The sequence below is a fragment of the Bufo gargarizans genome, unplaced genomic scaffold (assembly GCF_014858855.1).
Source record: "Bufo gargarizans isolate SCDJY-AF-19 unplaced genomic scaffold, ASM1485885v1 original_scaffold_1714_pilon, whole genome shotgun sequence".
NCBI classification, from domain to species: Eukaryota; Metazoa; Chordata; class Amphibia; order Anura; family Bufonidae; genus Bufo; species Bufo gargarizans.
This window is the reverse complement of record NW_025334477.1, coordinates 159,809-183,317: the sequence shown is the minus strand read 5'-3', so window position 1 is coordinate 183,317 and position 23,509 is coordinate 159,809. Positions and strand designations below refer to the sequence as shown.

Here is a 23,509-nt window from a genome sequence, read left to right as displayed (position 1 = left end):
GGGCATAGAGTGGGCATAACTACTGTGAGGGGGCATTAAGTATAATGGTTCACTGAGTGGGCATTACTAGTGTGAAGGGAGCACAATGGGCATTACTACTGTAAAAGAGGCACAATGGGCATTATTACTGTGAAGGGGGCACATAGAGGGAATAACTACTGCAAGGCGACACAAAGAGGCTATTGCCACTGTAAAGGGGGCAGAGATAGGGCATTACTACTGTGAAAGAGGCACAATGAAGGGATGAGTACTTTAATGGGGGCTCAATGTGGATTATATTAGGGGGCACATATCTGGACATAACTATTGTGACGGTTGTACAATGAGGGCAATGCTATTGTGAGGTGGCACAATTTTTTAAAGTATTGGGGGGGGAAGGGGCAGAGAAAGGACCTGCTACAGGTGCCAAACACCCTAGTCATGCCACTGCCTGCACCTCTGCTCTGATTAGCAGAGCAATCTGAAATCCTCCCATAATTACATAATATCAACATGTACTGTGGGAGCGCATAGCTCCTAACAATGGAACCATGTGAGAAAATGGCACATGTGCCCTAAAATACCAGCAGCAAACCACAGAAAACTATAAATATTATATGATTTAACCTCACATTTTATAATATATTATGCTACAAGTGTAAATAAAAGTGTGGTGGTGCACTAGTGGCATGTGATATTTTATATGACATACAGACGTGGACAAAATTGTTGGTACCCTTTGGTCAATGAAAGAAAAAGTCACAATGGTCACAGAAATAACTTTAATCTGACAAAAGTAATAATAAATTAAAATTCTATAAATGTTAACCAATGAAAGTCAGACATTGTTTTTCAACCATGCTTCAACAGAATTATGTAAAAAAATAAACTCATGAAACAGGCATGGACAAAAATGATGGTACCCCTAACTTAATATTTTGTTGCGCAACCTTTTGAGGCAATCACTGCAATCAAACGCTTCCTGTAACTGTCAATGAGACATCTGCACCTCTCAGCAGGTATTTTGGCCCACTCCTCATGAGCAAACTGCTCCAGTTGTGTCCGGTTTGAAGGGTGCCTTTTCCAGACTGCATGTTTCAGCTCCTTCCAAAGATGCTCAATAGGATTGAGGTCAGGGCTCATAGAAGGCCACTTTAGAATAGTCCAATTTTTTCCTCTTAGCCATTCTTGGGTGTTTTTAGCGGTGTGTTTTGGGTCATTGTCCTGTTGCAAGACCCATGACCTGCGACTGAGACCAAGCTTTCTGACACTGGCTAGTACATTTCTCTCTAGAATTCCTTGATAGTCTTGAGATTTCATTGTACCCTGCACAGATTCAAGACACCCTGTGCCAGACGCAGCAAAGCAGCCCCAGAACATAACAGAGCCTCCTCCATGTTTCACAGTAGGGACAGTGTTCTTTTCTTGATATGCTTCATTTTTTCGTCTGTGAAAATACAGCTGATGTGCCTTGGCAAAAACTTCGATTTTTGTCTCATCTGTCCACAGGACATTCTCCCAGAAGCTTTGTGGCTTGTCAACATGTAGTTTGGCATATTCCAGTCTTGCTTTTTTATGATTCGTTTTCAACAATGGTGTCCTCCTTGGTCGTCTCCCATGTAGTCCACTTTGGCTCAAACAACGACGGATGGTGCGATCTGACACTGATGTTCCTTGAGCATGAAGTTCACCTTGAATCTCTTTAGAAGTCTTTCTAGGCTCTTTTGTTACCATTCGGATTATCCGTCTCTTAGATTTGTCATCAATTTTCCTCCTGCGGCCACGTCCAGGGAGGTTGGCTACAGTCCCATGGATCTTAAACTTATGAATAATATGTGCAACTGTACTCACAGGAACATCTAGTTGCTTGGAGATGGTCTTATAGCCTTTACCTTTAACATGCTTGTCTATAATTTTCTTTCTGATCTCTTGAGACAGCTCTTTCCTTTGCTTCCTCTGGTCCATGTCGAGTGTGGTACACACCATATCACCAAACAACACAGTGATTACCTGGAGCCATATATATAGGCCCAATGGCTGATTACAAGGTTGTAGACACCTGTGATGCTAATTAGTGGACACACCTTGAATTAACATGTCCCTTTGGTCACATTATGTTCTGTGTTTTCTAGGGGTACCATCATTTTTGTCCATGCCTGTTTCATGAGTTTATTTTTTTACATAATTCTGTTGAAGCATGGTTGAAAAACAATGTCTGACTTTCATTGGTTAACATTTATAGAATTTTAATTTATTATTACTTTTGTCAGATTAAAGTTATTTCTGTGACCATTGTGACTTTTTCTTTCATTGACCAAAGGGTACCAACAATTTTGTCCACGTCTGTATATATCTATAATGTCTGGACCTTTTCTTTTCTTTTTTGAGTGTTTCCCTATATCTGCTATGTTTTATTAAATGTATTTACATTTGTATTATCAAATAATATATCCTGTGTAATTTTGGGGTTTTTTAGTATTTTTTTCTTTTAAGACCCTGCTTATTCTGGGCTTGAATTTTCATTGGGTGGTCCTACTCAGATACTGAAAGTTACCTCTGTATAACTGTGCATTAAGAAAAAAGATGTAAATCAGTTGTAGGACCACCCACTGGACTCCTCTGTATAGCAACAGCAGGTACCTAAATTAGCTAAATAGAAGATATACTTTTCCCCCAAAATTACAGTACGTATATACTACAGTATATCAATCTACTCACCTCTCCCTGCTCTATGTTGTCAGCAGTCTGGACTTTATGTACAATATGAACCGATAAATATATATATATATATATATATATATATACATACACAGTACAGACCAAAAGTTTGGACACACCTTCTCATTCAAAGAGTTTTCTTTATTTTCATGACTATGAAAATTGTAGATTCACACTGAAGGCATCAAAACTATGAATTAACACATGTGGAATTATATACATAACAAAAAAGTGTGAAACAACTGAAAATATGTCATATTCTAGGTTCTTCAAAGTAGCCACCTTTTGCTTTGATTACTGCTTTGCACACTCTTGGCATTCTCTTGATGAGCTTCAAGAGGTAGTCACCTGAAATGGTCTTCCAACAGTCTTGAAGGAGTTCCCAGAGATGCTTAGCACTTGTTGGCCCTTTTGCCTTCACTCTGTGGTCCAGCTCACCCCAAACCATCTTGATTGGGTTCAGGTCCGGTGACTGTGGAGGCCAGGTCATCTGGCTCAGCACCCCATCACTATCCTTCATGGTCAAATAGCCCTTACACAGCCTGGAGGTATGTTTGGGGTCATTGTCCTGTTGAAAAATAAATGATGGTCCAACTAAACGCAAACCGAATGGAATAGCATGCAGCTGCAAGATGCTGTGGTAGCCATGCCGGTTCAGTATACCTTCAATTTTGAATAAATCCCCAACAGTGTCACCAGCAAAGCACCCCCACACCATCACACCTCCTCCTCCATGCTTCACGGTGGGAACCAGGCATGTAGAGTCCATGCGTTCACCTTTTCTGCGTCACACAAAGACACGGTGGTTGGAACCAAAGATCTCAAATTTGGACTTATCAGACCAAAGCACAGATTTCCACTGGTCTCATGTCCATTCCTTGTGTTCTTTAGCCCAAACAAGTCTCTTCTGATTGTTGCCTGTCCTTAGCAGTGGTTTCCTAGCAGATATTCTACCATGAAGACCTGATTCACACAGTCTCCTCTTAACAGTTGTTCTAGAGATGTATCTGCTGCTAGAAGTCTGTGGCAACTGATAGTCCCAACCGCATTTATAAGGCAAGAAATCCCACTTATTAAACCTGACAGGGCACACCTGTGAAGTGAAAACCATTTCAGGTGACTACCTCTTGAAGCTCATCAGGAGAATGCCAAGAGTGTGCAAAGCAGTAATCAAAGCAAAAGGTGGCTACTTTGAAGAACCTAGAATATGACATATTTTCAGTTGTTTCACACTTTTTTGTTATGTATATAATTCCACATGTGTTAATTCATAGTTTTGACTGCCTTCAGTGTGAATCTACAATTTTCATAGTCATGAAAATAAAGAAAACTCTTTGAATGAGAAGGTGTGTCCAAACTTTTGGTCTGTACTATATATATATATATATATATATATACACACACAATGATCTGTGGTTGTATTTAGGCTATCAGTAGAGACTTGAAAATGATTAGAATTAAATTGCATTCATTTTGCAGGTCATTGCTAGGGGAAGATGTAATTCTAGACTAAGTACAATGTGTAGCCAACATTACATATATCAAGATGTAATTGTAATAAATATTCTAGAAAATAGATTCTGTTTTATACACAATATCTATATATAAGCAAATATGTAACATTTTTTTGACATATGAACACATTACACAATTATCATAGGGTCTATTGCAACCTAAAGTCTGTGTTTCTGAGGTTTAGGCGTTCTAAAAGATCTTCGCTGCATGATCCATTGAGAAGATTCATGAATGACTCACTTATATCTCTGTTGAATACAGTACCAAAGTTACCACATCCATAACAAGCATTTCCTTCTGGGAATTCATCCACTAAGTCTTGAATCCTTTTAAGGTCCTCTGTAAGTTCTATGCTCAGAGATTCATATCGCGACTCTAGATCCCTGTACCTTCCAGCAACACTTTCAACACTGGATTCTACAAAGTGAATGTCATGATTAAGGTTCTTCTTCATGGACTCCACTTTACGACACTCATATCGGAGCTGAGAAAGACTGTGTCTCACATTCTCATTCTCTTCTTTATACCAAGCCTCCTTTTCATTGTAGATAGATATCAGAGCTTCTATATCCTCCTGGAGGGAATCAGAGTTTGTCGCCAACGAGCTGAGTTCTTTTTCTGCACCAGTCAGGTCTTCCACTACTTGAGCAAAGCGCTCAAAATTAACATATGTGTTGTTGGGTGGCATGCTGGAATGAGACTTCATTGTATATTCCCTTAATCTCTTAGCCTTCAGTTTCCGCATGGCAGTCCTCTTGGTATCATGAATTTTGTTCTCCTCTTTGGACTGAAGTGTCTTAGGTAAAAAGGAGACATAAGTACCAAAACAAGTCTATAACTGTTTCTGAAAACTAGGGTGCACATATTCATGCCGGGTAAGGAATCCACAGATATCATGGATAAAACATTACACACCCATACCACGCCATGCTTCACTTGTGAACAGGTCAGTAGTCCACCTCTTTGGTCAGGGTGTAAGAAAGTGAGGCTTCCACAGACAGAAAATTCAGCACGGTAAAAAGTGACCAAATGAAATTAGTATCAGTCTGTTAGTAGAGTACAAAGTTTTTGTATCAAACTTCTACAACACTGCCTAAATACTATGTCTAAGAAAGTGGCATATATACAGTATTTTCAACCCTGAAGACCTAACAACCATCAGACCACAGTGACTTGATGGAATCTTACATGTTACATCACTCTCATGCAAGGGTAAAAAGATTGTTGCACTCACTGTTATCCACGGATGTGAAATAGCTTGCTGGATAGTAAGGCGCTTCCTGAAGAAAAGATACAGATTATGAGTGACAACCTGAAGATGTGAGCCCTAGATTTTAGCACCATATAGGTTTTGCTTCCTAAACATAGTTCTCAGTGTTCCTGTGGAGGTCTGCTGCTGTCCTACCTGGCCATGGCCACCATAAAGAAGCCTGCATTATAAAATCCCTCTAGCTCATAACAGTGACAGCACTTCGAGTACACTTCCAATCCCAAAAGTTAAGGTGAACAGTCCTAGTACTAGAAGCATTTGTTCTTTTGTTCCACTGTCCTGATTTTGTATGGGCGTTTTGTCCTCTGTTTGCTGGAGTTGTTGTCCGGCTTGTATAATTTGATTGGGTCACTTATCTCAAACAATTGCTGCTTTGTTCGAAAAACAATTCACTGCATTACTTACATGAAAGAAATGGGTCAATACTGTGGAACACATAATTATGTAGTGTATTACAATGCCGGTGCCTCACAGCAAAACTCCAAGCAGCCTGGCACTGTCTACATGTCTACTGTATGCCAAGACACAGGTGATAGATGAGAAGCACATGATTAAAGGACATTATCTGGATCCATGCTTCCCTATAATGGCTAGAGCGAACTCTGCACTGCGCTCCATTTACTGATTTTCTGCTTCATAAATGGCAAGACAATGCCTACAATTTAGGAAAGCTATGTGAGGCACAGTAAATTCCTAATTAGGGCTATAATTATATTTCCTTGTATATTATTTGTGGCATATCTTACTATTGTTGATCTAAGGAAGAAAAACTGACTTCACAGGGCACGCATTTCATGTGGTTTTTCAAGTAATACATTGTTAGGCTTCCCCATGGAATTAATTCTGCCCCAACAATGAAGTGTTGATCAACAGCACATTTAGTATTTTCCTCACTTGATATAGATCCAAAAATGACGTACACATTGTTTTTGTCCAAAATAAACTGCACCTATTACAAAACTGCATTCAACCCATTTCCAATGTTTATCTTGCTAAAACCTTTACAAGAATGTGTTTTGTCATTGTTCACTTTTCACCTTGTGTCCTTCACAAGCAGCTTCCTGATAAAGTCTTTGGCCAAATCACTCGTATGGCTGAAGAATTCCTCATCAAACTCATAGTTAACTGCTGTAATGTTGGACAGGGTCTCCTGTTTGTTCTCCCCCAAGAATGGGGATGCTCCACTTAACCTGAATAATAAAGGTTACAATTAAAATGAACAGTGAATGGGCAGTGACTGATGGTGTATAACAAATCAAATTCTATCTGTCTATCTCCCTATCTAATTTCTATCTATCTATGTCTGTCTGTCTATCTATCTCATATCTCTCTATCTCACATCTATCTCATATCGATCTAGGTATCGCTCTTATATCTATCTATCTCCTATCTATCTCATATCTCTCTATCTCACATCTATCTCATATCGATCTAGGTATCGCTCTTATATCTATCTATCTCCTATCTATCTCATATCTCTCTATCTCACATCTATCTCATATCGATCTAGGTATCGCTCTTATATCTATCTATCTCCTATCTATCTCATATCTCTCTATCTCACATCTATCTCATATCGATCTAGGTATCGCTCTTATATCTATCTATCTCCTATCTATCTCATATCTCTCTATCTCACATCTATCTCATATCGATCTAGGTATCGCTCTTATATCTATCTATCTCCTATCTATCTCATATCTCTCTATCTCACATCTATCTCATATCGATCTAGGTATCACTCTTATATCTATCTATCTATCTATCTATCTATCTCATATCTATCTATCTATCTCATATCTATCTATCTCTCTTATATCTATCTATCTAATATCTATCTATCTCTCTTATATCTATCTATTTATATATCTCATATCTATCTATCTATCTATCTATCTATCTATCTCATACCTGTCTATCTATCTCATATCTATCTACAGTATCTCATATCTATCTATCTCTCTTATATCTATCTATCTATCTATCTATCTATCTATCTATCTATCTATCTCATACCTGTCTATCTATCTCATATCTATCTACAGTATCTCATATCTATCTATCTATCTATCTATCTATCTATCTATCTATCAATCTTCTATCTATCTATCTATCTATCTATCTATCTAATATCTATCTATCTATCTATCTATCTATCTCATACCTGTCTATTTACCGATTTACTGTTTTACTGTGAAATGTAAGGATATATGAAGTTAATCATGACCCTTTCCTGCAGTCTTATGTTTTAATATGGATGTAACTTTCACTTTCTAAATTTCTTTTAGTTCAAGGACATCATATGAGTAAGAAGCAATCAACCTAAAATGAAAGTATTGGAGGTTTCAATTAGAAAGGACTTTCACACAAGGCAATTAATTATATTGCATATGAGGTAAATGTTTTTTGCCTCTAATCATTATAATAAATGAATCATCAGGTTGAGCTGTCTCCCACGGTAATATACCATAACTCCAGGCTGGAGGTTAACCCCTTCCCGACCATCGCCGTAATAGTACCGTGCTGCAGGAAGTGACTTCCCGACCAGCGCCATAGCACTACGGCGCGCTGATCGGGTGGGTGCAGGAGCTGCGCCCGCCCATTCAGCTGCAGCGGATCAGCTGTATGCACCGGCATAAGTTAAAACACCAATAGCGGCACATTAACCCTCACTATGCCTCGGCATGTGTGGGGTGTGTGGAGGGAGGGAGCTACCTCCCTGTCCCCATCGGATCCCGGCGCTGCTGTGACGGGGACCCGATGGCTGGGATGGCAGCCCGATGCCTTCCTTAGGCATCGTTGCTGCCTTCCCTGTTAGCCTGTGAGATCTAGCTCCCTGGATCTCACAGGCAGTAAGCTGTAAGTGTATTACAGTGAGTGATACAGTTACAGCCAATGCATTACATAGACCCCCAAAAGTTGTGGGGAAAAAAATAAGTAAAAAAGAAGTTAAAATAAAGTTTTGCATAATAAAAAAAGTTTCAAGTTAAAAAAAAAGCGTTCTTTTCCCATCATTAAGTAATAAAAAAATAGGAAAAAATAGAAAAAAAAGAGAAAAGTATATATATTAGGTATTGCAGCTTCTGTATCGATCGGCTCTATAAAAATACCACATGATCAGCACTGTCAGGTTAATGCAGTAAAAAAAAAACAGTGCCAAAACAGCCATTTTTTTGGTCACCTTCTCTCACAAAAAGTGTAATACCAAGCGATCAAAAAGGCGTATATACCCCAAAATGGTACCAATCAAACCACCATCTCAGCCTGCAAAAAATGAGACCCTACCTAAGGGTCCATTCACACGTCCGTTTTTTCTTTCCTGATCTGTTCCGTTTTTTGCAGAACAGATCTGGACCAGATCTGGACCCATTCATTTTCAATGGGTCCTGAAAAAAATCGGACAGCACACATCGTTTCCGTTGTTCCGTTCCGCATGTCCAAAAAAATATAAAACATGTCCTATTCTTTTTCGCAAAAATCGGATCCTGGTACAATACAAAGTCAATGGATCCGCAAAAAACGGAAGACATTCGTATGTCATTACGTATGTCATCCGTTTTATGCGGATTCCGTTCCTGGAAATTAAATCCTGCAAACAGAAACTTTTATTTTTTCAATTTTTTTTTAAAGAAATCCAAACAACTTTATTTGCTTATTGAAATTTATACATGTTTCAGTTTTTTTGCGGATCCTCAAAAAACGGATGACATACGGATGACATACAGAAACATTTTCAGGAACAACGGATCCGCAAAAAAGGACCGAAATTCGGGATATAGAAAAATACTGACGTGTGAATGTAGCCTAAGACAATCATCTAAAAAAAATAAAAATAGGGCAGTCAGAAAATGGCGACATAAAAACAAGATTTCATTTTGTTAAAAAATGCATTTACTGTGTAAAACTTAATTCTGCTCAAAAATGAATTTACTGTGTAAAACTTAACACAAATAAAAATAATAAACACATTCGATTTCGTCGCGTCCGTAACAACCTGCTCTATAAAAATATCACATGAGATGTCCCCTCTGGTGAATGCTGTTAAAAAAAAAAACTAAAAAACTATGCCTTGCCTCACAAAAAGTGTAACAAAAAGTCTTATGTACCCCAAAGTGGTACCAATGAGACCGCCATCTCATCCCGCAAAAAATTAGACCATACCTAGGACAATCACCAGAAAAATAAAAAAAATAGGGCAGTCAGAAAATGGCAACACAAAAACAAGATTTAATTTTGTTAAAAAATGCATTTACTGGGTAAAACCTAACAAAAATAAAAATAATAGACATATTGGTATCGCCGCATCCATAACAACCTGCTTTATAAAAATATCACATTATATGCCCCCTCAGGTGAATACTGTAAAAAAAAATTAAGAAAAAACTAAACCAAAACAGCCTTTTTCCCCCTTGCCTCACAAAAAGCGTATTACCAAGCGATCAAACAGTCTTATGTACCCTAAAATGGTAGCAATGAAAAGGTCACCTCATCTGGTAAAAAATTAGTCCCATGTAAGACAATGACTTAAAAAAATAAAAACCAATGGCGCTCATAAACGAATCCATTAAAATCTGCGTTGCAAAAGCCTTCCGTTCTGAGTCCTGCCATGTGCCCCTCCAACAGTTTACCACCACATATGGGGTGTTGCCGTATTCAAGAGTAACAAGGTATGAAGGTCGTTTTCTCCTGTTACCCCTTGTGAAAATGAAAAATGTGGGGCTAAAGCATCATTTTAATGGAAGAAATGAAACTTTTCATTTTCACAGCCAAATTCTGTAAAACGCTTAGGAAGTCAAAGTATCCCCCTTAATATATTCTTTGAAGGGTGTAGTTTCCAAAATGGGGTCACTTTTTGAGGATTTCTACTGTAGGGGTACGTCAGGGTCTCTTAAAATATATAATGGTGCCTAAAAACCATTCTAGCTTCAAAATCCATATGACGCTCCTTTCCTTCTGACCACTGCCACCTGCCCTTGCTGTGTTGCAAGAAAAAAATTGATTAACATGAAAAATCTGCATAACAAATACAATTTTGGCTCCATTTTCCTTTAATTCTAGTGGAACACCTAAAGGACTAACAAACTTTGTAACATGAGGTTTGAATTATTTGAGGGGTGTAGTTTCTAAAATGGGGTCATTTATGGATGGTTTCCATTATGCAACCCCTCAAAATCACTTTATGGTGCTTAAAAAAAAGATTTTGGAAATTTTGTTGAAAATTTGAAAAATAGCTTCTAAACTTCTAAGCCTTCTAATGTCCTAAAAAAAAAAAAAAAAACACATTTACAAAACGATGCCAACATTAAGCACACATATGGAGAATGATGACTGATACCTATTTTATGAGGCATTACTATCTGTGTTAAAAGTAGAGAAATTCAAATTTAGAAAATTGAGAATTTTTCCAAATGTTTGGTAAATTTGGGATTTTATTTTTATAAATAAAGGAAAAATATATTGACTCAAATTTACGTCGTGAAGTACAATGTGTCACGAGAAAACAGTCTCAGAATGGCCTGGATAAGTAAAAGTGCTCCAATGTTATTACCATATAAAGTGACACGTCAGATTGACAAAAAATGGCCTGGGCAGGAAGGTGAAAACTGGCCCGGGGTAGAAAGGGTTAAAGCAGAATTCCAGACAAGCAGCTACTAGTTTTAATTCTCACTAATTGCTTGCTTTAGTTGCTGGTCTTCTGCTACATTGACACTATGGGGCATTCCATCAGGTGCTTTCATACACGAGACAGTTCAGGACGCTCTGATTTCAAGAGTCAGCAAGCAGAATCCTCTGATATTGTCTCTTGTTTCCTGCCTGCCAACAAGGGGCTGAGAGCTGCCTGCTAGATGTCACTGACAGCTTCCGATGACACTGGCCCATAGATAAGAATGTGTGTCAGCAATGGAGCAGCAGTATACCCCCTAGCCAGTATTGGCTTTGATTCCAGTATCCTGGGCCACACAATATATTTTCACCCAACCCTTGTATACTCACAATATGTATGTGATCACACCAATGCTCCTAAAACAGAGAAATGATATGCTTAGTATTAAAGGGCCAGGTCCCTTTGACGTTCTTTTATATATTCCTTAACAACAAAAAACTCACCACATATCTACAGCCAGTCCTAGTGGTTCATAATTCACTATTTCAGGAGCTGAAAAGTTAATTTACAAAATTAAATATTAAATATTAAAAGAACAACTGCTTCTAGACAGGCAGGAACATTGCCACTGTTAACAGAAGACATCCTGTCCTACATGATAGAAATAATTCAGTTCTATTTTTTCTTTTCCAGCGCAACTTTGAAAATGAAAGAGATGATTTGATTTGCTGCAATAGATAACTGCTTCACTTTTTTTTGTCTGCACCATTCTTTTTGATATGATGTCTTGATCTTGCCATTGCAGGTGCTGACTGTAAGACCCCTTGCAGACGAGTGTTCCTCCCGCAGCGAGTCTGCAACGCACATAGCATTATATTGATTTATGATGCTGGCATAATGCTGGCAGTGTTATCCAATACATTCCAGAACTGTAAGGCCCCTTTCACACGGGCGAGTATTTCGCGCGGATGCGATGCGTGAGTTGAACGCACTGCGCCCGCACTGAATACCGACCCATTCATTTCTATGGGGCTGTTCACATGAGCGGTGATTTTCATGCATCACTTGTGCGTTGCGTGAAAATCGCAGCATGCTCTATATTCTGCGTTTTTCACTTAACGCAGGCCCCATAGAAATGAATGGGGTTGCGTGAAAATCGCAAGCATCCGCAAGCAAGTGCTGATGCGGTGCGATTTTCACGCACGGTTGCTAGGAGACGATCGGGATGGAGACCCGATCATTATTATTTTCCCTTATAACATGGTTATAAGGGAAAATAATAGCATTCTGAATACAGAATGCATAGTAAAATAGCGCTGGAGGGGTAAAAAATAAAATAAAAAATAATTTAACTCACCTTAGTCCACTTGTTCGCGTAGCCGGCATCTCCTTCTGTCTTCATCTTAGCTTTATGTAGCAACAAGGACCTTTGGTGACGTCACAGTCATCACATGATCCATCACATGATCTTTTACCATGGTGATGGATCATGTGATGACTGTGACGTCACCAAAGGTCCTGTTGCTACACAAAGCTAAGATGAAGACAGAAGGAGATGCCGGCTACGCGAACAAGTGGACTAAGGTGAGTTAAATTTTTATTTTTTAACCCCTTCAGCGCTATTTTACTATGCATTCTGTATTCAGAATGCTATTATTTTCCCTTATAACCATGTTATAAGGGAAAATAATACAATCTACAGAATACTGATCCCAAGCCCGAACTTCTGTGAAAAAGTTCAGGTTTGGGTACCAAACAAGCGCGATTTTTCTCACGCGAGTGCAAAACGCATGACAATGTTTTGCACTCACGCTGAAAAATCGCGGGTGTTCCCGCAGCGCACCCGCACATGTTTCCGCAACGCCCGTGTGAAAGGGGCCTAAGGGTTACATAGCATCATAAATCAATATAATGCTATGTGAATCTCGTCAGTGCTGGGAGGTCCGGCCGGGTGCTGCAATGCAGACTCTCTGCGGGAGTAACCTAAGGGCTCATGCAGACAAGCGTGTGTACGCCTTGCCTGTGCTGCAGTCCGCAATGCACGGGCCATGTGAATGCCATTTGCAGATGTGGACCCACTGACTTGAATATAATGTTCGGCAATATAATGTTCTATTTTTTTGCAGTGTGGAGACGCGGCCCGAAATCCCACAGACGCACTTCATAGTGGGCTTCTGATACGTGCCTCTGCTCCGTACCGAGTCAGATCTTGCGGATTGCTGACTCATTCAAGTCTGCTATACGTGCATGGACGGCCTATGCTCAACTGCATGAGCCCTAAAAACGGTTTATATTTTTTTACTTTGTTCTACAACGTATTGCAAATTAACATCTGTTCATTGCTTACTCAGGCACAGTGCCTTACATAGGGTTGTGGCTGGGCTTGATGCTGCAGCACACAGCTGCTTAATCCCATTCAAATGAGACATGGTTTTTATAAGGCCTTGTTCACATTTCTGTGTCTGTGGAAAATAAGTCTGTGTTTCATCCATGAAGACGTCCATGAAAATTCATACTTGGTCCGTGTGTGTAATCAGTGTGTCATCCGTATTCTATGGACACTTCTCAGGCGAAAAGTAATTTCCAGAGCATCTTCTACCAGTGGTCCATGAAAGACAGAACACTGGTGCCATCAATGGCATCATGGACACAAGTAGTGCATGCCTCCATGATATTTCCACTGACCTACGGTCGGTAAAGAACTACTGATATGTGAATACAGGGAGTGCAGAATTATTAGGCAAATGAGTATTTTGACCACATCATCCTCTTTATGCATGTTGTCTTACTCCAAGCTGTATAGGCTCGAAAGCCTACTACCAATCAAGCATATTAGGTGATGTGCATCTCTGTAATGAGAAGGGGTGTGGTCTAATGACATCAACACCCTATATCAGGTGTGCATAATTATTAGGCAACTTCCTTTCCTTTGGCAAAATGGGTCAAAAGAAGGACTTGACAGGCTCAGAAAAGTCAAAAATAGTGAGATATCTTGCAGAGGGATGCAGCACTCTTAAAAATGCAAAGCTTCTGAAGCGTGATCATCAAACAATCAAGCGTTTCATTCAAAATAGTCAACAGGATCGCAAGAAGCGTGTGGAAAAACCAAGGCGCAAAATAACTGCCCATGAACTGAGAAAAGTCAAGCGTGCAGCTGCCAAGATGCCACTTGCCACCAGTTTGGCCATATTTCAGAGCTGCAACATCACTGGAGTGCCCAAAAGCACAAGGTGTGCAATACTCAGAGACATGGCCAAGGTAAGAAAGGCTGAAAGACGACCACCACTGAACAAGACCCACAAGCTGAAACGTCAAGACTGGGCCAAGAAATATCTCAAGACTGATTTTTCTAAGGTTTTATGGACTGATGAAATGAGAGTGAGTCTTGATGGGCCAGATGGATGGGCCCGTGGCTGGATTGGTAAAGGGCAGAGAGCTCCAGTCCGACTCAGACGCCAGCAAGGTGGAGGTGGAGTACTGGTTTGGGCTGGTATCATCTAAGATGAGCTTGTGGGGCCTTTTCAGGTTGAGGATGGAGTCAAGCTCAACTCCCAGTCCTACTGCCAGTTTCTGGAAGACACCTTCTTCAAACAGTGGTACAGGAGGAAGTCTGCATCCTTCAAGAAAAACATGATTTTCATGCAGGACAATGCTCCATCACACGCGTCCAAGTACTCCACAGCGTGGCTGGCAAGAAAGGGTATAAAAGAAGAAAATCTAATGACATGGCCTCCTTGTTCACCTGATCTGAACCCCATTGAGAACCTGTGGTCCATCATCAAATGTGAGATTTACAAGGAGGGAAAACAGTACATCTCTCTGAACAGTGTCTGGGAGGCTGTGGTTGCTGCTGCACGCAATGTTGATGGTGAACAGATCAAAACACTGACAGAATCCATGGATGGCAGGCTTTTGAGTGTCCTTGCAAAGAAAGGTGGCTATATTGGTCACTGATTTGTTTTTGTTTTGTTTTTGAATGTCAGAAATGTATATTTGTGAATGTTGAGATGTTATATTGGTTTCACTGGTAAAAATAAATAATTGAAATGGGTATATATTTGTTTTTTGTTAAGTTGCCTAATAATTATGCACAGTAATAGTCACCTGCACACACAGATATCCCCCTAAAATAGCTAAAACTAAAAACAAACTAAAAACTACTTCCAAAAATATTCAGCTTTGATATTAGTTTTTTGGGTTCATTGAGAACATGGTTGTTGTTCAATAATAAAATGAATCCTCAAAAATACAACTTGCCTAATAATTCTGCACTCCCTGTAAACACATTAAAAGTAATGAGCACATGTGCTGTCTGTGGAAAATGCAGTTAGCACACATCAGAAATGTGAACTAGGCCTGACTATGTGAAACCGGCCAAAGGTTGAGTTTATATGTGCTGTTCAGCAGGTAGCATTCCAGCATGGTGCAATACTTTTTCTTAACTGAAGTGCATTATTATTATTTTTTGCCTTATTACACTGCACAGATTTGATGCAGACTTGGGTGCATGTTTTGGCCCATACCAGGAATGGAATCTAGAAAAGGTATGCATATTTCCTTTATATTTTCCACTTTTCATACCATAAAAGAGGGAAAAATGACTTCACACTGCCGTGTATAAATAAGTGATTGTTTTGTCCACTTTACCCCTACCGTATGTACTGTACTATGACTGAGATTTTTAAACCCACTGCAACCGAAAGAAATATAGATTCCAGTCCCAGTACAATGACAAAGTGATACTGACCACCCATATCCCTGTCATGGGAGAAGGCATCTCTGTGCATGGCAGAACACCATACAAATCCACCATAGATCAAGTGATAAGTAACAGACATCTTTCCCTTAGGCTACATGCACACGACCGCATGTGTTTTGCCGTCCACAAATTGCGGATCTGCAAAAAAAAAAAGGATCACGTCCGTTTTTTTTACGGATCCATTGTAACAATGCCTAAAACGGACAAGAATAGGACATGTTCTATAGTTTTGTGGGGCTACGGAATGGAAATACTGATGCGGACAGCACGCGGTCCGCAAAAAAAAAAAAACGGAACAGACACGGAAACAAACAACGTTCGTGTGCATGTAGCCTTATGCTGTTTCTGTGTGTTAGAATCAATTCCTGAACAAGGTTTATGTTTCAATTTAACAATCTTTTTTAACCAAACAAATCAGGTTTGCTTCATTTTGATACAATTAGGGTTCGCTAATACAGTGATCTAGGTCACACAACACCTGTCACACCCAAGGACTGCGGTGTAGAGGTGCAGGTTCTGGGGGTTCGTGGTTGCGGCACATGATGCATGCTTGTCCCACCAGCTAGTAAAAGCATGCTTTTTACATGATCGATCATGATGCATGCTTGTGTGTCCAGCCAACTAGCAGATAAGAATAGCCTCCTCTAGACTGCAACATTGCACCACTTGCAATTCTGGAATGTAGACACATCCTTTTTTTGGAAATACATGCACATGTGGTCATAAAGTGATACACTCTGTGAAGATACGTCTCTAACAACTTAAATGCAATTAGTGAATTGCAAACGTATAAGACAGTCTTACATACCGACAAATTCTGGTGTGCCAAAAATATTCTTAAATTCTACCCCATCTTCAATTTTATGTGCTAGGCCAAAGTCAATGAGCTTTATATGGGGCACAGCAATTGCTTTATCCAACAGCATAATGTTTTCTGGCTGAAAAAGAACATAATTATAAAATATATACAAATACACAAAAGACAACTCCACATCTGAAAATGCTATGACCTTGTTCATACAGTGCAGCAGATCCTAAACAGTAGGAGCAGGAAGAAAATAGGGAATTCATAAAGCTTTGCACCTTTCTGGGCTTATTTGTGCAAAATGTTGCAACATTTTTCATTTTTACACAACTTACTCCATTTTACACAACTTACAAATGCATTGCAAGAACGGACCCGTCTCTCCGCTTGTCATGCGGACAGATGGATACGTCTTGTATCTTTTTTCACATTTTTACCGGTCTGCGCATGCGCAGACCGGAAGGACGGATCCGGTATTAATACATTCTTTCGGGAAAAAATGCAGGATCTGGCATTCCGGCAAGTCTTCAGTTTTTTTCGCCGGAGATAAAACCGTAGCATGCTATGGTTTTATCTTTTGCCTGATCAGTCAGAATGACTGAACTGAAGACATCCTGAACGGTTACTGTAATACAAATACAACTTTTTAAAGATTACAGAATGGTTATTGTGGCGAAACCAACCTCGCCACTGGGTTTTGGAGAGGCCTGTTTACCAGCCTCTTGCCTCAGTATTATGGCCCATACTAACTTTAAAGGAGAAGACAGACCGGCCGCACAGCTTAAATCTGTCTTTGGAATTGTATTTTATGTTATTATGCGTTCGGTTAAATTGTATGTTATGTGAGGGTACCCAGATAGCTAATATTATTGTATTTGTGTATTCTGAGTGCCATTCACCTAATGATATGCACTCAGACTTGAGCTATCTGGGGATATGTTAAATGTCTGTGTTTGCTGTGGGGGTGTGACATTGTGTGTTTGGGTGGTGATTCCTGTCCTGTTGTCTCCACATGTGTATTGGCGATTTCCCTTTGTCCTGAGAGATAATTGGATTGCTCCTCGGGTGTCGCCAGGGCAGAGAGGAGGAAATCATGATGCATTGTGGGGATGTGTTGTGTCTGTGTATTCTGAATTGCTGCATATCTGTCCTGTGTCACAGTCTCCCTTCTGGTCCCCTAGGGGCGTGTCCACCAGATGGGGACCTGCATAAGTACCGGCGAGTAGCCCTCAATAAAGTGTTCCTGTTTTATCCTTCATCGTGTTGAGACTGGTGTTTGGATAACTGATCAAAACTGGGGGATTGCTATACGCTGAAGATTTGCTATACTCCCCTGGCATAACTACTAGCTCTTGTAAGAGCTGTTCCTGCTCTCGGGATTTAGGAGATGTTCACCCACTGGAGCCTGGAGCCTTGTCGTAGATCCAGGGTGGGTAGGAGACGGTAAGACCTCAACCAAGCTTCGGCGGTTCGTGGGGTCTGCAGTGCGTACGGTGTCAAGTGGAGTGCTTGGAGTCCTCGGAAAGCACTAGGAGCATCTATCGACGGAGGTACCCGGTTGGGGTGCCAGGTGATCCGTTACATTTTGTGGCAAGTAGTGGGATGGCATCCTAGTGTGAGGAGAAGCAGCTCGGAGACACAGTTCGTGGAGTATATTGAGGGCAACGCTAGTATCCGTACAGCGCCCCTGGCTACAGCAGGATGGAATTGGCTAGTCTTCGGACAGCAATCTATGACGAGGAGGAGGAGGCAGCCGCAGACTACAGGGATGCAGACAGAAAGGAAGTCTGGTATGATGCCCTGGAAAATGCCCAGTGGCGGCAAGGTGAGAGTCTCCCCAGTTATGAGCAGCAGCTACAGAAGCGTGTGGCGATGCGGATGGGTCTCTTGGGAGAGCAGCCCCTGGATGACTGGGTAACAGAGCTCCAGAGCCTGGTATGTAAGGAGCTTTGGCTAGAGGACGCTTACCAGGCCCTAAGGTGGCATGTCATTCAACATTCTCCCTGGGCAGCTGAGCATGACAAGCCAGAGGGAGAGGAGTTTTATGGTCCTGGCTTGTTATGGGAGTCCTTTGCAGAGCCTGACTTTGGGAGCCCTGCACAGTCCAGACTTCAGAACATTTTCTACGAGAGGGAGGCTAGGCTGGATTGGGAGGACCCCCACGAGGTAGAGAAAGACCTGGCTCACCTAGCAACCCTGGAGTGGGAACTGGAGCAGGACTACAGAGATCTCTTCCACTCCATTGAGAGGGCTCAGTGAGAGAGCAGAGTGTCAGACCCAGGTCCAGAGCCCTTCAGCTGGGACGATATTGTGGAGGTGTACTGGGAGGACCCGACTGAGGTATCCCCTGCTTCAATACCAGCTACAGAGGTAGGGGACCTCATAGACTGGTCCTGGGGGGAACCCATATGGCAGGTGGAGATGGGACCGAGATCTCTCCACCGGCCCTACAGGGATGCTGGGCAGTCGGCCCAGATCCCCAACGGCAGCCGGAGGTTCAGGGAGTAGGGACAGTTGGTCCTGCTCCCCAGCGGCAGTATGTTTTGCAGGGAGAGGAGAGCATCGTCTCCATTCCCCAGCAGCAGTGTACTTTGAAGGGAGAGGAGACAACCGGTCTCTCTCCCCAACCACAGGGGGACAGCACCCCTAACTCCGATGGTGCAGATGGGACCGCGGTCTCTGCACCAGGCCTACCGGGATGCTGGACGGCCGGTTCAGATCCCCCACCAACCCTGCAGGAATGCCAGGAGGAGGAGGTAAGCGATTCCTCCTCTCCACAGCCGATCTGCAACAAGGTCCTGGGGATAGGATTCCCTGACCACATCCCAGCGGAAGAGCTGGCATCTGGGCAGAGCGCAGTCGGCCTCTGCTCTCCTCTATCCTCTTCTCCAGAGGCTGACTTTCCACAGGCTACCCCAGTGGAAGCGCTGGCATCTGGGCAGAGCGCAGTCGGCCTCTGCCTTCCCCTATCCTCTTCTCCAGAGCCGGACTTCCCACAGGCTACCCCAGCGGAAAAGCTGGCATCGGGGCAGAGCGCAGTCGGCCTCTGCCCACCGAGTACCTACAGCTCCAAGCTAGAGAGCAACAAGGAAGCAAGGAGTAGCAGATGCCCACTCAACAGCTGGGGACATACAGAACAGAGCCAGGCCCCAAGATTCAACAGGTCCCATATTGGGTTGTGGTTGGACTGCCAGACTAACTCAGGTACTGACCGTGAGGTCAGGTATCTGGTTAGTCTTCCCTGGGAGGGGGAGATGTGTGGCGAAACCAACCTCGCCACTGGGTTTTGGAGAGGCCTGTTTACCAGCCTCTTGCCTCAGGATTATGGCCCATACTAACTTTAAAGGAGAAGACAGACCGGCCGCACAGCTTAACTCTGTCTTTGGAATTGTATTTTATGTTATTATGCGTTCAGTTAAATTATATGTTATGTGAGGGTACCCAGATAGCTAATATTATTGTATTTGTGTATTCTGAGTGCCATTCACCTAACGATATGCACTCAGACTTGAGCTATCTGGGGATATGTTAAATGTCTGTGTTTGCTGTGGGGGTGTGACATTGTGTGTTTGGGTGGTGATTCCTGTCCTGTTGTCTCCACATGTGTATTGGCGATTTCCCTTTGTCCTGAGAGATAATTGGATTGCTCCTCGGGTGTCGCCAGGGCAGAGAGGAGGAAACCATGATGCATTGTGGGGATGTATTGTGTCTGTGTATCCTGAATTGCTGCATATCTGTCCTGTGTCACAGTCTCCCTTCTGGTCCCCTAGGGGCGTGTCCACCAGATGGGGACCTGCATAAATACGGGCGAGTAGCCCTCAATAAAGTGTTCCTGTTTTATCCTTCATCATGTTGAGACTGGTGTTTGGATAACTGATCAAAACTGGGGGATTGCTATACGCTGAAGATTTGCTATACTCCCCTGGCATAACTACTAGCTCTTGTAAGAGCTGTTCCTGCTCTCGGGATTTAGGAGAGGTTCACCCACTGGAGCCTGGAGCCTTGTCGTAGGTCCAGGGTGGGTAGGAGACGGTGAGACCTCAACCAAGCTTCGGCGGTTCGTGGGGTCTGCAGTGCGTACGGTGTCAAGTGGAGTGCTTGGAGTCCTCGGAAAGCACTAGGAGCATCTATCGACGGAGGTACCCGGTTGGGGTGCCAGGTGATCCATTACAGTTATAATCTTACACTAGCAAAGGGGTGGCATTGAAAATGGCACTGTAGTGTTACACTGAAAGGGGCTGTCCAGGTTCAGAATTGAACCTGTACATATCCCCATCTTCACCCAGGCAGGCCATCTGATGAAATGCTCCGATGCTATCCTTTGCCCTGCGCTGTATCGCTTCCACCCAGCAGTGTTCCTGGTGACGTCAATGGCTCTAATGGGGGGCTTTAGCGCTGCCTGTTCGTTTTACAGGTTAGGGCAGTGCTAAAGCCCGCCCATTAGTGCTGGTGACATCACCGGGCTTACTGCTGGGCGGAAGCTTCCACCTAGCAGTCCCCATGGAGAGCCTGGTACATCACCAGATCACAAAAAAATGCCTTTTCCCTGCGCGATTTAGCGCAGGGCAAAGAAGAGAGCATCAGTGGGGCGGGAGGGGTGAAAATGAGGATATGTCCGTGGTCAGCTCTGAACCTGGACAACCCCTTTAACCCCTTGAGGAAAAGGCTAATTTTTGGCTCTGCATTTTTGTTTTTTTCCTTTCTACTTTCCAAAATACATAACTTTGTAATTTTTGCCACATAGTATCCAATTGTAGGACAGAGGGAGCTCTTTCCCTTTGTCTAACCCCATAGATGCCATGGTCGCTACTGAATGCCTGGTGTCAGCTGTATTATACAGCCAGCAACCGGAATATATGGAGAGCGCTCAGTGAGTGAGCCCGCTCCATACAACCGCTTAATGCTGATCACATACATGTACCTGCTTATGCATAAGGAAATAAAGATGCACCAAATTCATCATCATCATTCATCACAACATTTGAAACTTTTAGCACAAATTACAGCAAATGCAGACTCAAGCAAGTAACCTCATACAACATGATTTCACCTTTAAGTCAAAATGTGCAATTTTGAGAGTGTGCAGATAGTTCACGCCTTCTAGTATCTGTTTGATGAACCTTGTAGCCTCTTCTTCACTCAAAGACTCTTTCTGAGCCAGGAAATCAAAGAGTTCTCCTCCAGAAACACTAAACAGAAAAAAGACATAATCACTATGATAACATACACAGAAGTCTAAGAAACAGGAGAGTATGAATACAAGTATATACTCTGCTTTACATTATAATTCAGTATTCCAAATCTCACAGTCATGGAGAAGAGTAGTATAAAGCCAATCTCACACTGGTGGCAATGAATGGAGTCTATCAGCAGTTTTGACCATGCTAAACTGCTAACAGCACCAGGGAACAGCTGGGGAGAGCAGAAAAAACATACATGTAGTGACATTTTTATCAGGAGTAGTGTAAATATGAACTTTATTCTGATAATTTCTGCTTTTGCAAGTGCCCAGGTAGCAGATCCTCACTTTAAAGTGTTCTTGTCACAGCCCTTCCCCTCTGTTCTGAGTGACAGTAGTAGCATCCAACCAAGAGTGCATTACAGCTGTCACTCACAGCAGAGCCAAAGGGCCGTGAAGCAGCTCAATGCAGAAGCACTTGACAATGAAGCACTGCCAAGGGTACTTGAAGAGAGGAAATCTTTTAGAATAAAACTTCATATTCACACTACTCCTGAAAAAAAGAAAAGCTCCACAAACTGCTCTCCCAAGCCCCTACTGTCACGACTGCTATCCCAGCAGCAGTCGTGTCGTACCAGACGGAGGGGAAGGGGGACCCTTATCTATGGATGAGAGATAGAACGGCCACCCCTGACTAACCCTAAGCTGGCACCTGTCTGCCCTGATACCCTAGACGGGGTGTGAACCCGTGCGGCGAGCATGATGCCTAAACCCTCAGTCACCCTAGCAAGACTAGACTGGGGAAAGGCAGATGGGAGCACTAGTCACCATCACTCATGTCTAGGAGAACAACAGGGGAAGACAGCAACAAACAAACAATCTATAACAGAGATAGACTTATCCAGTCACGAGCAGAGAAGGTGATCCCAATAACGGCAGTCCACGCCAGACAAGAGCTCCACAGCAACCGTCAAACGATCTCATTCAAAGGTCAGCATAGCACTGGAAGTAAGGACTATATCTGGCAATGACTGCAAGTGAAACTGAAACTAATATAGTAGCTGGGAGTGGCAGACAGGACTCACCTGAGAAGGATGCCTACAAACTCCCAATCAGGACAAAAAGGTTCACAAGGCAAAACCCGGATGACATACCCTGAACCACGGAGCAAACTCACAAGCTATCGCGAGGAGCAAGTCGCTGCGACCTTCTCCTCCCAGACCTGTCTGGATCAGTCACAGTCGTGACACCTACCTAGTGCTTTCAGAAGTTTAGCATAGTCAAAACTCCTGTCAGACTCCCTTTAGAGATCAATACTGCGCCTCACAGAAGACACAGCTAAAATATAAAAATTAATAAGGAACATTTTATTTTAGTAAAGTAGTTCTGTAAAAGAAGATCTGTCAGCTCTCCTGGCATATCTATTTTAGTAAATACTTGTATCCTTCACAATATAACAATTCTTGAGCATCTTTTTTATTAACTATGGATTTTACTATTCCTACAAGAAGTGTATGAATAAAATGACAAATGGGTGTTACCAACCGGGAATGTGTCCCACCATATTATGACACTGTCCAATCATTGATGACATTGCCAGAGAAGAGTTAATTCAAAATTGTTATTTAATTTAATGGGAAACAAAATTATGTATTAGAATGAAGGGCAAACAGGTTCTC

General features: G+C 42.1%; 1 protein-coding gene across 3 annotated transcripts in view; it reads right to left on the bottom strand.

Annotated features, from left to right (window-relative positions):
- Positions 1-23,509, bottom strand: part of LOC122923543 (death-associated protein kinase 2-like) — a 111,316-nt gene that overhangs the window by 30,641 nt on the left and 57,166 nt on the right. For 2 of the 3 annotated variants that reach the window (XM_044274377.1, XM_044274375.1), the window contains exons 4-10: positions 21,702-21,840; positions 16,655-16,784; positions 11,591-11,639; positions 11,477-11,503; positions 6,520-6,672; positions 5,447-5,492; positions 4,076-5,008 (exon numbers count right to left, since the gene is read on the bottom strand). In XM_044274377.1, coding sequence (XP_044130312.1) covers positions 4,361-5,008; positions 5,447-5,492; positions 6,520-6,672; positions 11,477-11,503; positions 11,591-11,639; positions 16,655-16,784; positions 21,702-21,840 — 1,192 coding nt within the window. In that variant the 3' untranslated portion in view covers positions 4,076-4,360. Of the gene's footprint in view, positions 1-4,075; positions 5,009-5,446; positions 5,493-6,519; positions 6,673-11,476; positions 11,504-11,590; positions 11,640-16,654; positions 16,785-21,701; positions 21,841-23,509 lie in introns of those variants that run through there. The other variant, XM_044274378.1, reaches the window with a different exon arrangement.